The 17541-nt window shown below is 47.8% G+C and overlaps 1 protein-coding gene across 1 annotated transcript; it reads right to left on the reverse strand.

Moving 5' to 3' along the window:
• Positions 1-846: 846 nt before the first annotated feature.
• On the reverse strand, positions 847-17082 carry LOC135818809 (ankyrin repeat, PH and SEC7 domain containing protein secG-like). The gene is made up of 9 exons (XM_065332043.1): positions 16747-17082; positions 13050-13250; positions 12452-12553; positions 11919-12023; positions 9919-10020; positions 8273-8374; positions 6097-6198; positions 2191-2289; positions 847-1385 (listed from the first exon to the last, which is right to left on the reverse strand). Exons 2-9 carry the CDS (start codon positions 13236-13238, stop codon positions 1272-1274), a joined length of 915 nt encoding a protein of 304 aa, XP_065188115.1. The 5' UTR covers positions 13239-13250; positions 16747-17082; the 3' UTR covers positions 847-1271.
• Between the last annotated feature and the right edge of the window lie 459 nt (positions 17083-17541).

The raw sequence follows: 17541 nt of genomic DNA on the forward strand, positions 1-17541 counted from the left end.
TGAGGTTTCAGCATCCGTAGGCACTCCATCTACATCATTTTCAAGCATGGCAAGCGCTGATTCAACTTCTAAAGCAGTGGCAGTATCTCTTCAAGCATGGCAAGGCGCTGATTCAACTTCTAAAGCAGTGGCAGTATCTGTTCAAGCATGGCAAGGTGCTGATTCAACTTCTAAAGCAGTGGCAGTATCTGCGATGCGCAAAAGTCCAAAAGAGGAAGAAGGCTTGTGCTCCGAAATTAGTATTGCATGATCTGTACCATGTACTTGTACATTTACTGGGCATGAGGTGAGGATTTTATCACCGGTTTAACAGTTACATGTATATATATATTGTACTGTCGTGGACATGGAAATCCAGTCGATTGACCGGGGCCGATGCCCTCAGCGCGCACCGAAACGGTGCATGCATGATGTTGATCCGATGCGACCAACGCGCTTCAGCGCATGAATGCATGTGTGCACCGTTTATCCACGGCTGCATGGCCAGCGCCCTGGGGCCGCTAGACGTGCGACGGATTTCCATGTCCACGACAGTACATCATGTACATGCCAGTACTAGTACAGGTGGAATCCTGATAATTCGAATATGGCTTAATTCGAACATACCGCTTAATTAGAAGTTTTTCCAGGACCGCGTACATATTGAGTTGTGGGTTCATGTTTGGATAATTAGAATGTCCGGATAATTAGAAGTTTTTTCCTGGCATTTTGAGGTTCGAATTATCAGGATTTCACCTGTAGTCCTACCAGTGATGGCGTGATGCTGACATGATTGTGGAGAATCTGTACATCATGAAGAGTAGCAGATAATAATGTTCATGGAGATGAACTGGTACACCAGTAGGCCGGTTATGACAACTTGGTGCTTGAAGTAGAAACTTAAATTGGAACCACAGTCCACTCCCAACTGGCACCGTGTATTGTTTGTTGGCTCCTACGCATACATGTGCATGATGTTAGAGACATGATAGGCAAAACAGTACATTCTTGGCTATGTGACCTGTGCAATCATTCCTTGCTAAGTTTGAGGCGGAAAGGTCCGTACACACAGGGATTTTGTTCAAAGCCAAGTTTTACCAAAATTAGCACAGTAGTACAGTACCATGGCAACATGTATGGAAAAGCACATAAAAATATAGAAATTGAAGTGGGTTTTGAGCCTAAATTCGGCCAAAATCGAGTTAAAAAAAGCCGGTTGTACTATTCTGGATAAATGGACTAGACTAATGTCTATGGACTGGAGTATGGTGAACAGACGCTAGGGAGCGTTGTCATGACAAACGGCAATTGTTCTTTCCTCCGGCTGGCTGATTGATCATGTGCAGTTCACGTGACTTATGTCGTCGCTCGGCCATGCTTCTGGCTTGTTCCACGATGACATCAGCCTAAGAGTGCAGAGTACGCAACAGAAGAAAAGAAGAAGCAAAGCACAGTCTATATATTAAATGCGAGTCACAGGCTTTTAACAAATTTACTTTTGCAAGTGTCGTAGTACACAACAAGGATGTCTGTCTTAGGTATGGAAGGGTTTAGCAGTTTCTTTGAATGACTAAAATCACGCAAATGCAAAGAAAGTAAAATAGGGTTCCCTGTATTAAGACGACACTGTCTCTAGGGTACCCCTAGTACGGACCATCCTCTGCAAAGCTACTCTGGCACAGAGCTCTCCTTCTCACCACCATCAGTTTGCGCATGGCGCCTACTCGATGCATGGTTAGTGCCAATAGTGGTATCTGACATGGCATGCCGTTACATCAGGTAGCGCATGACACATAGCAGGTGACACAGCAGCGTCAAAACTCGATTGCGATGTACGTTTCGTCCTCGCTGGACACATCAGGCAATCTTCTTCTTGAACGTCTTCACACGGAGGTTGACTGGGGAGAATGAGGTTAAAGACTCCACTGCACCTGTACTTATGGCTGCACCGGTTTTGACACCACTGCAATGTGATCTAAATCTGATCCGAGTCCAAACTAAATTAATTATGTCCATGGTATTGATTCAAAGTACTACAATGGTGGCAAATGAAATTCGACCCCTGTTTTTCCTGCTCGAGTGCAGCACCGATTCTAGCGATCATTATTTCGTAGTGTATAAATCCCATGGTGGGTCTTTGCAATGTGAGTGCACCACTCCGGGGGTCGGATTTCAGTTGTCAATACATTATTTGAACAACGTAGGTTTTACCTGATCATGATGTAGCTGAGAGAATGTGACTTGAAGAAGGTAGGGAATACAGTCAGTTCCAGGACCAAACACTGCTTCAACAAGGGCAGTCAGACCGGCCTGTACAAACAGACACATACACACACCCACACGCACATACGCACACACACACACACACACACACACACACACACACACACACACATACACACACACACACACACACACACACACACGTCAGACCTGCCCATTGTGGAAGCGATGATAGCGAACAGCTATGTTAGACATAGCAACTTGTGCTGGGATTACACAATTCAACAGCTTGCAAGGCTGATGAATTGACCGCCACTAATTTTACCCTGGTATCCACACACACACACACACACACACACACACACACACACACACACACACACACACACACACACACACAAACACACACACACACACTCACACACACACAAACACACACACACACTCACACACACACACACACACACACACACACACACACACACACTCACACACACACACACTCACACACACACACAATATATAAACATGAATAAATTTACCATGGACACTAATTTGGACACGAAATACCCCCCCCCCCCCCCACACACACACACACCAGCCACGCACTCGCACACACACCTTGAAATGAACTTTCCGACTACTTGTGCAGTGAGTGCGCAACAAAAACTCCGCAGTAGCTTGCAAGGCCACTGGCGGAGGTCACCACAGCCCTGCCCTGGTCTACACCACACGGACAGGGCTGTGTTACGTGACACAAACGACTTGAGGTCAGAGCACTCAAAAATGCAACCAACCTCTACTGTACCAAGCACACACACACACACACACACACACACACACACACACACACACATTCACACACCAGCCCCCCCCCCCCCCCTCACACACACACTAGCCCCCCCCCCCCCCCCCCCCCTCCCCCCAACACACACCGGCCACGCACACGCACACACACACACACACACACATACACGCAAAAACACACACAACAGCCACGCGCACACACACATCGCCCCCCCCCCCCCCCCACACACACGCACACATACACACACCAGCCACCCCCCCCCCCCACACACACACAAGCCACGCACACACACACACACACCAGCCCCCCCCCCCATACACACGCACACCAGCCACGCACACACACCAGCCACACATACACACACACACACACACACACACACACACACACACACACACCCTTCCTTCCTTCGCCCACTGCCACGATTGGCTTTGTGTCCCCAAACGGGGTGACTTAACGAAGTGCTGTCTTCGGGACGCGGCATGAGGCCCTGCGAGTCCGGCGGGACGTGAACGACTGTTTCACTGTTTGTTTTTTTGCTTTTGCAGAGCGACGGGATGTGCAAATATGTCTAGCGATGTCTTGAGGACGGCTGAAACGGCGTTTTGCAGACCATACACAAGAGTGGTTTCACGGCAGGTTGTATACGAGAGCATACCACGCTGTAGACTCCATCCTGACACCTGGTTCTCCACTCAGACCTATCATCTGCTGTGTCAAGCAGTACCCACAAACTTTGCAAAGCCGATAGTCTGATAATGTACTGTGGTGCATGCACCGATGGTACCACCACTTCGTAGACTGCCTCCCGTTCCTTTCTGTGCTCCTGTCTTTATTCTCGTCAGCTGTGTACTTCAGCAGTTCAATTCTGTGTTCCAGTCCTCTTTATACTCGTGAGCTGTGTACTTGTTTTGCTGTTTGTTTGGTTTATTTGAATTCGCACAGTAACCGTGTACTTCAGCTATTCTCTCCTCCCTCTTCTGAATTCGACTCTCCGCTGGCCTTCTCTCCTCCCATCCCCTAACATTGTATTGGGCCTCCCCCCTCCCCCCCCCCCCCCACCACCACCCCACGCACACACTACATTGTCACATAGCACAACTCAACCATTCGCTACCCTGTTATTGAGCACTCCTGCTCGCTTGGTCTCGCGAATCCAAATAAATCAATCAATCAATCATCAAGCCACTCATTCATGCCAATGGACACCGCCGCCAAGTCGTGTTTGACTGGGTCTTTCCACCTCTTCCGGGGGCCATATGGAGGTCGTTTAGACGGCAAGGCACCAAAGAGCAGTTGGCGGGGAATACGGTCGTCCATGCGAGCCAGGTGGCCCAGCCATTGGAGACGACGGCGCCGGACCTTGTCAGAGACCTGCTCCATGTCTCCCCACCACCGCCGTACCTGAAGGGTTGTCACGTGGTCGTCCATCTGGCGCGCCCGACTGATGCCCAGGACCATGCGTATAGATTGCATATGAAACGACTCAGGACGCTGGAGATCCTGTTGCCTCGGTGTCCAGTTCTCAGCACCATAGAGGAGTACAGCCAACACAGTGACTCCGTACACAACACGCTGGAGACAGATAGGAAACTCGGAGTTCGCAAACACAGCCTTCTTCAAGGAGCCAAATGCACTCGAAGCTGCGGGACACACACACACACACACACACACACCAGCCCCCCCCCCCCATACACACACACCAGCCACACACACACACACAAACAAACACAGACACAGACACCAGCCACGCACACACACACACCGCCCCCCCCCCCCCCCCACACACCAGCCCCCCCCCCCCCCCCCACACACACACCAGCCCCCCCCCCCCCAAACACACACCAGCCACACACACACACCAGCCACGCACACACAACACACACACATACAACACGCACACACACACACACACACACACACACACACACCATTGAGTACAGCCAACACTGTGACTCCGTACACAACACGCTTGAGACCGATAGGAAACTCGGAGTTCGCAAACACAGCCTTCTTCAAGGAGCCAAATGCACTCAAGCTGCGGGACACACACACACACCAGCCCCCCCCCCCATACACACACCAGCCACACACACACACACAAACAAACACAGACACAGACACCAGCCACGCACACACACACACGCACCGGCCCCCACACACACACCAGCCCCCCCCCCCCCCCTCCCAAACACACACCAGCCACACACACACACACCAGCCACGCACACACAACACACACACACACACACATACAACACACACACACACACACACACACACACACACACACACACACACACACACACACACACCATTGACCATTAAACGCCCATCGCCAGAGACGATGATAGCGATGCTACAGCAGAAGTCATAGCAACTTGTGCTGGGATTACACCATTGAACAGCTTGCAAGGCTGAAGAATTGACCGCCACTACTAGTATTCGGCCTGGTCTACACCATACAGCTACAGTGCTGGCAACTGAAATCCGGTCGGATTTCAGTTGCCAGCCGCCCAGGGGGTCGGATTTCAGCTGCCAGCACTGAATGAAGTGGCTTTTCTTGCCAGTGAATCCCTACTTTTTGGTCTTTTTCATGTTTTTCCCGCACACACATCACACCACATACTCCGGCATGCACAGGCTGTTGGTAACCACCCAGGAGAATGAATGTAAAGTCAGGAGGAGTCTGAGAAAGAGAATAAAGACGTGTGGGCCATAATCGTCGTGAATCGAACCCGCATCCTCTCGATTGGAAATCGGTGCACATACCAATGCACCACATGGCACACACATATACACACTTACACACATACATACTTACATACACACACACAAACACACACACATAATGCAAAAGAACACACACACACACACACACACACAAACACACGAACACACGGACACACACACACACACACACACGAACACACGAACACACACACACACACACGAACACACGAACACACGAACACACACACACGAACACACGAACACACACACACACGAACACACGAACACACACATGGAACAACACACTTAAAAGCACTCACACCAATCCAGTGCCAGCAAGGGTACATACCAACCTTGTTCTTTGCAGCTATGTGTACTGGGCACACATCTAGAAGGTAGCGCACAGTCTCCAGATGTCCCAAGCGTGCAGCACAGTGCAGTGGAAGTTGGCCATCCTGCACAGGAAAATCATAACGAGGGATACCGATAGTCTCAGTCATGAACCAAATTTGAAATTCAGTTTCTGCTCTACAGTTGAACATCGATTATCCGACCACCTCTGGGCAGACAACTGTCAGGCGGTGTTCAGATAAGGCAAATGTTCTGGATAAGAAAAAACTGTCACTCACACACTTTCAGTAGTTATTACTAGCCGCACGACCTTTTTACTTTTTACTTTTCAAAATGTTCGTATTTTTTGAATGGCTCACTACATGCACAGTGCGTACTCTACGGCACGTGCGCCCAAAAAAACTGTTACGGATAATCGAATGGTCGGATAGTCGATGTGCGGATAATCGATGTTCAACTGTAATTCCACTTCATCAGCTATAGCATGCTGATAATATTATATTGGTGCATTTCCCAAAACATGTTCATTGCCAGTGTAAAGAAGATAAGCACCATGAACATCATGAATGGTCTAGAGAACTAATGTCTCTATGGCCAACACCAATTATATCTACCCGAAAAGCCAATTGGCCTACCGTGACACTGCACCAAACGGGTTCACATACAGTGGAGATAACGAGGAGAACAATTTGTGAGCAATGTGTTTTCAAAAGTAAGACTAGCTGGCAGCACAGGACTTCAGGGCAGCACTGGTGTGTGTCTTTTTGGCTGAAGCCTAACCAGGACACCTAGGGAGCACCTCTAACTCTAGTAGATTGTTAGACATACGTTTTTGCCAGTCGGTGTGCGTTCATGCCCCACTTGCGTATCTGTTTCAGTGCTAATAAAGCCATCCCTGCATGCTCTCCACTGTCCACTGGTTCAAGACGTTTTTCCCGGGATCTCGACAGCGCCGCGGTCCGTCCATTTGCAAAGTGTCCACAATGACCTGGCTATCTGTACAGTATCGAGTACTGGCAAGAGTGTATGAAACTGTACTCTTCGTAATAGCCAGGGGTGGATGTGACATACATTGACTAATGACCAGAGATGGATCATGGATGTGGCATGCATTGAGTTATGGTCATGGATGGATGTGGCATTTATTTTTACAAGAGGCTTTAGTGTACTAAGGTCGGACTAAGCAGGTTTTTTGGCGGAGCTCATGTCCGCTCAAAGGTAAATCGAGTACGGATTGACTCCATAACGTGCAATGTGTGTGCAAGGTTAAGGAGGAGCCAGTGGGGCGCTTCCGCGGTACTTTACGGTGCTGCTACGTAGTACAAAACAGTGAGTACAGATGTAGCAGGTATGGATCACAATCATTGCAAACAACTTACACGTACACAAAGGTCAAGTGATGGTCAACACCAAATGACCAACATAGGCTGTGTTTACACGAGGCATTTCAACCCAGGTTGAGTTCGACCCGGGTCAATTTTCCACCCGCCATGAACACAGATTGACTGGCCCATTTACATGACGCATTGCGCTTGACCCGGGTTGAAATTTCTCTCTGGGTTAAATCGAGGAATCGTATGACCGTACCTCTGTGCGTATCTTGCACCAGGTTTGAACAGCACTGCACAGGCAAATTTCGCGCGAAAGTATTCACGTGACCATACAGGACTTGAGCGGCGGCATATCAGTATTTGGCCTGGGTCAAGTGCCTTCATGTAAGCACCAACCTATTTTTTCCCATCGTCCAGAATTTCAACCCGGGCTGAACTCCACCCGGGTTCAAAGTTCTCATGTAAACGCAGCCTTAGAGCGCGTACTAAGTATTCCAGCTGACCTGGTCCGTGGGTGAGACATGTTATAGATATGAGTGCTATCAAGAATACATAACCCCCAAGAGTGTGCAACTCCAGCTATGGGGTCTGCGACGGCAGAACTTCACATCACGTGATGAACCCGTACACATTATTTGCACTCTGTGCATGATAAATACAGGGTTGTACGCAACCCAGTTTCGGGTACAACTCTCTTGTGATCACTTTGCACTGCTTGCCAGTGTAACCTATTGGACCATGTCATGTGATGTGAAGTTCTGCCGTCGCAACACTGCATAGAGATTGTGCAGGCAGTTACACATTCTTGGGGTTATGAACTCTTGGTGCCGCGTGTATTCAAGCTGACCTGGTCCGTGGCTGAAACGTGCTCTGGTTGCATCTCCAGCAGATATCGCACTGTGCCCAATGCACCAGCAAAGGAGGCAAGATGTACGGGAAGAGACTTTGTCTGAAAGCATGGAAAACACCAACCATGCAAACACAGATATACTTCTACACATCTAGAATTCCAGTCAGGAATACGATATTGCGGGACGAGGGACTTATGTCCACTGCAGGGAGCCTAGCTGTACTACACCAGTATTCACTGCAATCCGACCGATAGTGCATATTTAGAACCATCAACTTGTATGTCCAATTGACGCCCTGGAAGTGGTATGAATACGACTGTACATACACATGTACACGTATAGTGATGTAATCAGAAACTGGTCCAGGCCAGGGTCAGCGTTGCCAGTGTACATGCATGGTGTAGGTCAATCAGAAACTGGTCCAGGCCAGGGTCAGCGTTGCCAGTGTACATGTAGGATGTAGGTCAATCAGAAACTGGTCCAGGCCAGGGTCAGCGTTGCCAGTGTACATGTAGGATGTAGGTCAATCAGAAACTGGTCCAGGCCAGGGTCAGCGTTGCCAGTGTACATGTATGATGTAGGTCAATCAGAAACTGGTCCAGGCCAGGGTCAGCGTTGCCAGTGTACATGTATGATGTAGGTCAATCAGAAACTGGTCCAGGCCAGGGTCAGCGTTGCCAGTGTACATGTATGATGTAGGTCAATCAGAAACTGGTCCAGGCCAGGGTCAGCGTTGCCAGTGTACATGTATGATGTAGGTCAATCAGAAACTGGTCCAGGCCAGGGTCAGCGTTGCCAGTGTACATGTATGATGTAGGTCAATCAGAAACTGGTCCAGGCCAGGGTCAGCGTTGCCAGTGTACATGTATGATGTAGGTCAATCAGAAACTGGTCCAGGCCAGGGTCAGCGTTGCCAGTGTACATGTATGATGTAGGTCAGATATCAGTAAGTGTGAAACTGTAATACAGTACTCACTGAACATGTACAGCTATGCCAATTAATATCATACTGTACACCAGCAAACATCAAACCTCTCATACAAATGCACTGCCATGTGATCACTAGGCAGATGTAGTTGAAGAGAGAAAACACACCGCGGTCTATCCCATATGACCTATAGTTGACTACGGGTCTTATGAGATAAGACCTACAGTTCAATAAAGGTCTTATGAGATAAGACTTACAGTTCAATAAAGGTCTTATGAGATAAGACCTACATAAGTCTTATTGTACTGAAAGGAATGTGCCATGAGGTGAGTGCAACATGGAATCACAACCCAGAACGTAACCTGGTGACATGGTGACATGAAATACGGTCAAACCCCGTACTCTCCAGTATAATGCCGATAGTGATGCCATATGCTAACGTGTATACATTGGCTATACTCCAAGGTAGAGCACACCAGCACAGGGCTATGGTAATGCTGCTTTCTGAAGAGTGTAGCCCCCCCCCCCCCCCCCCTCTCACCACCCCCACCCCCACCACCACCCCCACCCCCTTTCCACCATCCCCTCTCCATCATACCCTCTCCACCACCCTCCCCCCCCCCCCCCCTCTCCACCCCCCCCCCCCCCCCCGCTCCCCAGCATGCAACCATCATAACATTCATGTACACACTACCAGTGTCCCAGATCACTCACACAGCTCTGTACAGAAACAGACTCGGGATGAAGTTGCAGCAGATACTTGACAAGCTCTAAATGACCACACTGTGCAGCGCGATGAACAGGAAGACAGCCATCCTGCATGTATAGAAACATAACAATCATGCCATATGAACACATGAGAAACCTGCTCAAGTAATTCATTATTTGAGTAAATAGTTTCCCTGCACTGGTACTATACTGTTGTAGTGCATACGGCAATAGCAGAAACGTGAATGTGAAATGATATGAGTTTTATAATTCCCAGTCAGCTCAGCTCATCAACCTTTGTGGCAGGGCCTGTTAATGCATGCTAGCATTGACCACAGTTGGTCTGGGTGCGTTCGGGTTTAGCGAGTCAAGGCCGTGATCACAATTGCACATTGCATAGACAATGGATCACGTGAAATACCCAAATCTGGGATCTAGCACATACCGGTAATAATATAATATCATTCAGGACGGCCCGAAGCAGTTTTTGATTGGTCTGCCAGCAACATGGCCGCTTTCATACAGTTTGTGTATAATATGGTGGGTACAAGTGTCCTCCACGGTAGTACACATATGTTGCTAGCCAAAACGTTGGTCCGTTGATAACCTGACCAACCGGACCGGTTCCGACGGGCCTGTCATTTCCAGTACTTTGAATCGTTTGATCACGTTTTGTTTTGCTGGATATTATGGCTTCCCGACTACCACATTCCCTTCAAACATAGCATGCTGAACAAGGGCACAATGATCTACCTGACTTCAGGGACCACCTGCATAGACAACGGCCATGTAAGTTGTTTGGTCTGCTGCATGGCTGATTGCTCAAACCAAGTTTTCTCGCTCAGGCTGATTGCCCAAAGCTAGTTTTCTCACTCAGGCTGATTGCTCAAAGCAGGTTTTCTCGCTCAGGCTGACATCAGTCAGCACTAACTCTGTGTGAGTATTATGGATTCAAGAATCTTCAGTCAATCTGTGGACAGAAAAGATTCGCCTGCTACTAGTTTTACTAGTTTCGTCATTGTCTTTTCCTCTCTTTCTTTGTGATTTTTCCTTTCTCTGTCTGATCGTAGGGATTATGTCTTATGTATAAATTGATAACGGAAAAGTCTTCGGTGCAGCACATAGAAAGTGAGGCTGAACATGTACATACACAGATGTACAATGCACAGCAAATGAATGTTCATTTCCATTTCTCCTGGAAGTTGTCCTTATAGCCTAGATCACATTCGACGGGGCGCGATGACGGGACGCGACGTAAGGATGGACGGCAAGCAACGGGACGGTCTGACGGTGTCCAGGAACGGGAACGCAACTGTACTACCGTACAGATCGGGAAGGTTTGGATCTGTTCAACTATTCATACTGAATAGGGCGTAGACGGGGACGCAAGCGTACAAAACGGCTGCAGTGTGAGTGTGAACAGGAGACGGCGTCGTGCGCCGACTACTCCCGATTCGTACTTGGAAATGTTTAACATTTCAAACACGGCGCTTCCCATGATAACTCGCAGAATGGCTAACACAACTCGAGTTGAATTGTAGCAAGATAAGTTCTAATGTCGCTTATGGTATTTAGGGATAGTTCAGGAGCGTGACAGACGAACTATTTTATCATTTCCTGGGGCTATTATTTGAATAGCACAACTTTCCGGGCTACTTTACTGGTCTTCATGAAAAAACTGGTATTGTGAGCTTGATTTCGCTTCAGTCAAGGAGAAATAATTGAAAAGAAGTCTCGAAAAATAAGAAATTAGGTCCGAAAGTCACCCCGTCACGGACCGTGCCTTGTGACTCGCGCCGTTCGCTGTTGAACATAGCAACAACTGCAGCACGTCGTGGCGTACGAATCGTACAAAATTGTACAGCTCTCCCCAGCCGTCCCGACAGGCCCTTACGTCATATACCGTCGGCGTTGCGTCGAATGTGAACTAGGCTTAATACTCAGTCACAAGATCATGACACACAAACCAAGCTGAACATAATCACATTGACACCCGCTGAACTTACCGTGTCTGGCATGTCCAGTTTTGCTTGATACTGCAGCAAACTCCTGACCATGACGGTGCGATCAAACCAACATGCAGCGTGCAATGGTGTCCACTTCCATTCGTACTGGTGATGAAGAAGAGCAGGAGACAAGACATTCGTATTCGTAAAGAAGAGAAGATTCCGTCAACTGTCACATGACTGTAACCATGACAATCGAGTACACAGCAAATTGAACCTTCGCGATTGTGCAATGTTTCCCCATACAGCATTTCAGGATCAGTTCAAGTAAAGGTGTTAGTGTTAGGTCCCCTGGCTAAACACTCCCCAGGGCGCTGTTAGAACTTAGAAGACATGTTTCATGACAGGAAGCATTAGTATTTAATGTGACTTTGATAAGCTAGGTAGCCAAGGTTCATAAACTAATCAACTATTTGTGTAGTCACTGGCCCCAATGTTCTATGGCAAGTGTTGTGCAGGTGATTTTTAGAACACTTTATCGTGGCGAACTGCAGCGCAATACAGTGCAATGTACAATACCTAGACCAACTCACTTCTCGATAAAGTCCGTTGAGAATGCCTGCTCCGCAGCATTGTGCAATGACGCACACACACTCCAGTCTGTCTGTTACACACGCATTGTGTAGTACATGACCCTATTATGTACACCGGCATTCACACACACACACACACACACACACACACACACACACACACACACACACACACACACACACACATACACGCACACGCACACACACACACACACACACACACACACACACACACACACACACACACACACACATGTATCATGTATACGCCCGTCGCAAGAGAAGCACGAAAATCTGCAAATGCACTGGATGTGCACCCACAGATTTTCTCTTATAGTTATAGCAACGATAGCGAAACAGATCTGAATGAGACAGATCAAGACTTGCGCCAGAAAACTGTCTAACCCACACAACTGGCAAAGTCATGTGAATCGACCACCAATGCACACCTGGTCCACACGCACACACATACATACACTCTCCCCCCCCCCCCCTACATACACACACACAGGAAAACACACACACACGCACACACGCACAAACATCTGCCTTGTGTAATCGAAGGCTGTGTTCTAACTGTGTGGCATACATTACTTACCAACAGAGATTCTTGCTCTCCACTCTTGTCACCATAACCGCGTGTGTTGGTGTACTTCAGTCGTGCGAGGTCTTCTTTTAGACTACCATCAGCAGCAAGTATGACCCTCTTCAACTCAGTGTGATCATTACGCTTCACAAGACCAAGGAGATGCCCTCTAGCATCCCTAGTATCACTAGCTGCTTGCATTGTTCCACTGACCTGCACAGAACAGACAAAATAACACATCACACATCATACATTATACACCATACATTACACACCACACATTATAATTATTATTCCCGTAGCTATGCATAAGACGTTGCTTCAGCAGGGTCCACACAGCTTTAATTCCGTGTTTCTTTCTTTGATTTTTTGTTTGTGCCAACGGCATGCCTGGCGCTATCCTGTCCCTGTCCCGTAACGTAACATCAAGGACAGCATCGTCATGCCTGGCACATACACACCTTTTGACCTTGACCTTTTGACATCCATCGCCGGAAGCCATGATTGTGTTAATGATTCTGTCACACAGCAATATCCTCTTCACCACGCACACACAGCCATTTCTTCTTCACCACACACACACCTTGACCTTGACCTTTGACGCCCATCGCCGGAGGCGATGATAGCAATGCTACGGCAGAAGCCATAGCAACTTGTGCTGGGATTGCACCATTCAACAGCTTGCAAGGCTGAAGAATTGACCGTCACTATTCAGCCTGGTCTACACCATACAGCTATTTGAAGTGACTTTTTCTGGCCAGTGAATCCCTATTTTTGGTCTTTTTCTTTTTCACACACACACACACACACACACACACACACACACACACACACACACACACACACACACACACACACACACACAGCCATACCCTCTCCATCACACACACACACACACACACACACACACACACACACACACACACACAGCCATTCCTTCTTCACCACGCACATACAGCCATTCCCTCTTCACCACGCACATACAGCCATTCCGTCTTCACCACGCACATACAGCCATTCCTTCTTCACTACACACACACACACATACACACACACACACACACATACACACACACACACACACACACACACACACACACACACACAAATCCATTCCTTCTTCACCACGCACACACAGCTATATCCTCATTGATAGTCTGAAAATAATAATGTTCTGCAGTGCGTTACGGGAACGCGACACGGAGAATCCCGAGAGAACTCTTCGCGTTCCTGTAATGTAAAGGAAACCTGTTCTGCTCTACGTACACGTAGAGAAATCACGTGAATGTGTGCTAGGAATTATCCTTCTATATTTTGGCACTTCTCTGCGTTACTTTGGAATGATACCCATCAGATACGTACGTATGCATATTCTTTGCGTGTGCCAGAACGTAGAGAATGTCATCTATGCGTAGAAATCCGGACCCAAAACACTCAAAGCCGTAGACTCTAACCCAGACACCTGCTCTTTTCGTGATTTCTCTAAGTTTCACGTACAGCAGAAACTCTCTATCAGAGAGGTTAAGATGCACGTTATTCCCGTAGCTATGCAGAAGACGTTACTTCAGTAACGTCTGGCGCTAGCCAGGGTCCACACAGCTTTAATTTGGTATTTGTTTGTTTGTGTTTTTGTGTCACGCCTGGCGCTATCCGTATCTGACGGCAAAAAAGCATAGGATGTTATAAAATTTTCAATTCTCCAATTTTTTTTCAGGCATATCCTGGGATTCGAACCCGCACTATCGCCCTACATGCATTCCCCCATACACTTCGCATTCATACCCATTCTTCCAAGTTGCTTCACGTTATTATCTTGCGTTTGAAAGCCCTATTTGAATATTGCGGGCAGCTAGACGTCGTATTACCCTCGATTGTACCTGTCCCGTACCTATCCCCTACCGTACCGTGCCATCAAAGACGGCTGGCCGCAATGCATATTCAAATAGGGCTTTCAAATGCAAGATCACAATGTGAAACAACTTGGAAGAATTAGTATGTACTTCCTCCGTTAACAAAAACTTCGTGATGGAATTTTGAGGGGCTGATTTGGGCACAAACTGCCGTGAAATGAGTCGCAATTACTTTCTTGGCCTTCCCTGGCATGCCTTGACAGAGGTACGATGCAAGGAAAGCGACCTTTCACAACAAGCCGAGCGGAATCGATGGTTGCGCTGTGGAAACATGGGTGATGACAGTCATGGCGAGCGAAACTGATATACCACTTCTCCGTGGGAATACTGCGCTGCTTGGCCTCTCTACTACTTTAGCACTGAGTAAATTGGAGAGTGATAGAGAGCGATAAAGCAGAGCAGCGAGCCCACACAAAGAGCGAGTGAACAAGGAGCTGCTCCGATCGCACGGCTCAATGAAGATAATTCTGAACTCAAGTTCTTGTTCAACCTGCGCAAAGCCCAGATTCGAATGCTGATGGCCATGCATTCTTTCAGAAGTCTGCAGTCCGATGCGAGTCTCGTGGCTAAAGAAAGTCGACTGGACTTGCTAGCCGCTGCCGTTCAGTGCTGGTATCCAATAGAGAAAATGGAATCAGTTTGGCTGTGCCTTTACTCCTCGTTTCGTGGAGTTCTGGAGAGCGAAGATGAAACCAGGGAGTCAAAAAATATTTTTCACGACTCCCTGGTGGAAACGAATAATCGCCAGGCGGATCACGCAGCTTGAAAGCCAACTTACTTGAACGACGGTGACATCAAGGTCAGCGGTGTGTGATCAAAGAAGCCGAGGCAAGGCTGACACGAGCTGAACAACGACTCGAGAGAGATGACGACGCGCGTACAGCAGATGACGACTCGCGTGCAGAAGATGACGACAGCGACGCAGGTCGAAAATGAATCGAGCGAAAGCGACGCAAACTGATCTCTCTGCTCATTCCGCCAACAGTTTCTCTTGTAAAGACGCTGTACATAGGCTGAATCACCTTCGTCCAGTGATTTGCAGTCGATACAAACAGTTCTTGACCTGTTCTAAGCGTTTTCATATCCATCAAAATCCATCACGAAGTTTTTGTTAACGGAGGAAGTACATGTATGCGAAGTGTATCGGGGGATGCATGCAGGGCGCGCGATAGTGCGGGTTCGAATCCCAGGTTATGTCTTTAAAAAAAAAGGATTTTTTAAAGAATTTATAACATCCCTATGCTTTTTTTTGTCTAGGTCATCAAGGCAAAAAAAGCATAGCGTAGGGCCCTGAGCTTCCAAGCTCTCTCGTTTCTGACGTGACGCGCAATTTCCCGTCAAATTTGGTGTAAAACTCCAAATTTCGATGTGAACTGCAGGTCACTTAGGGGCCGTCCAAGGTTACCAATAATATTTTCAAAACGAAATGTTTTCGTTTGTGGGTGGGTGGGTTTGATGGAGTTTCGTTTTGAAAATAATTATTGAATGCTGATGGAGAATGCCCAGTTACTTCTGGGTGTCGAAAATTGACATCAATAGTTTATTGGAATTCGTTTTACCTGCAGAAAAGGTGGGTGGGTGGGTGGGGGCTGAAAAATACTAAAACATTTCGTTTTGTAAAAACAATCGGTAACCCCGGACAGCCCCCGAATACGTTGTTTTTCAACGCGCGAGACAAGTAACGCCAGTACGTACATGTACTCGTACATGCACCCCCACCCCTCTCTCTCTCTCCCACTCTCTCACTCTCTCCTACGTACACAAGCAAAGTTGAAACAAACGCAATCAGAAACACTCACCAAGAGCGGTGCGAGCGCTAGCGACGTGTCTCATTCAGACATGCACCTACACCAGTCACCACTAATCCAGCGTCCAGCCATTCATACTAGCAGTCGCATGTTGGGATTGGCAAAGTTCAGCCAAAGGACGTACATGATTGTACTACTGAGTACATGTAGGAATGACTGTACATTTTCGTAGAGGTACCAAGGCAAGGGCCAGGGAATGCAGCTCGCAGCGCAGGGATGTCCGAACAGAAGATGTCCAAAACATGTTTCTTTGCCACACGCTACACTGACTACGCGTATACGGAGCTGTACAACGACTGGCGTAACCGTCGTTGTCCGACACAGACTCACTCACTGACCGACGGACAGCTCAGTCATTCAGACACGGAGTACAAAAATGTACTGAGTCTGTACAGTTACATGACTATAGGGCTTGAAAGTGATGACGTCAAAACGGCCAGGGAGTAGTAAGTTCACATCAGATTTCTACTTTTGGATCCACTAAGGTGTGACTTTGCTATTGCCTCAGTATGTGGGTGCATAGCAACCCACTCATGTCGTATGCAGGTGTGACTTTTACTTCGCCACCAGTTGTCACCCCGCCCCCACTAGCCAAATCAGTCAGTTTCACTGGCTACATCACCTTGCTGTGAGTAAGACCGCTTGAAATGTGCTTGGATCCATACAAAAACTGGATCCAAGTGGATCCAATTTTTGAATTTTTGAAATTGTTGCTATGCTGTGACGTAGCACTTTCAAGCCCTATTGTACAGTAACATGTAGGTCTTTGGAAAATAATCAAAAACC

The sequence above is a fragment of the Sycon ciliatum genome, chromosome 6 (assembly GCF_964019385.1).
Source record: "Sycon ciliatum chromosome 6, ocSycCili1.1, whole genome shotgun sequence".
Taxonomy (NCBI): Eukaryota; Metazoa; Porifera; class Calcarea; order Leucosolenida; family Sycettidae; genus Sycon; species Sycon ciliatum.

What these genes read in the sequence shown, in the direction of transcription:
- LOC135818809 (XM_065332043.1), bottom strand. Translation starts at nt 13,238, where the DNA reads ATGCAAGCAGCTAGTGATACTAGGGATGCTAGAGGGCATCTCCTTGGT. An exon ending in AACTGGACATGCCAGACACG is followed by an intron (nt 10,021 to 11,918) that starts GTAAGTTCAGCG and finishes CTATACATGCAG; the next exon opens with GATGGCTGTCTTCCTGTTCA. An exon ending in CTCAGCTACATCATGATCAG is followed by an intron (nt 1,386 to 2,190) that starts GTAAAACCTACG and finishes CTGCACTCTTAG; the next exon opens with GCTGATGTCATCGTGGAACA.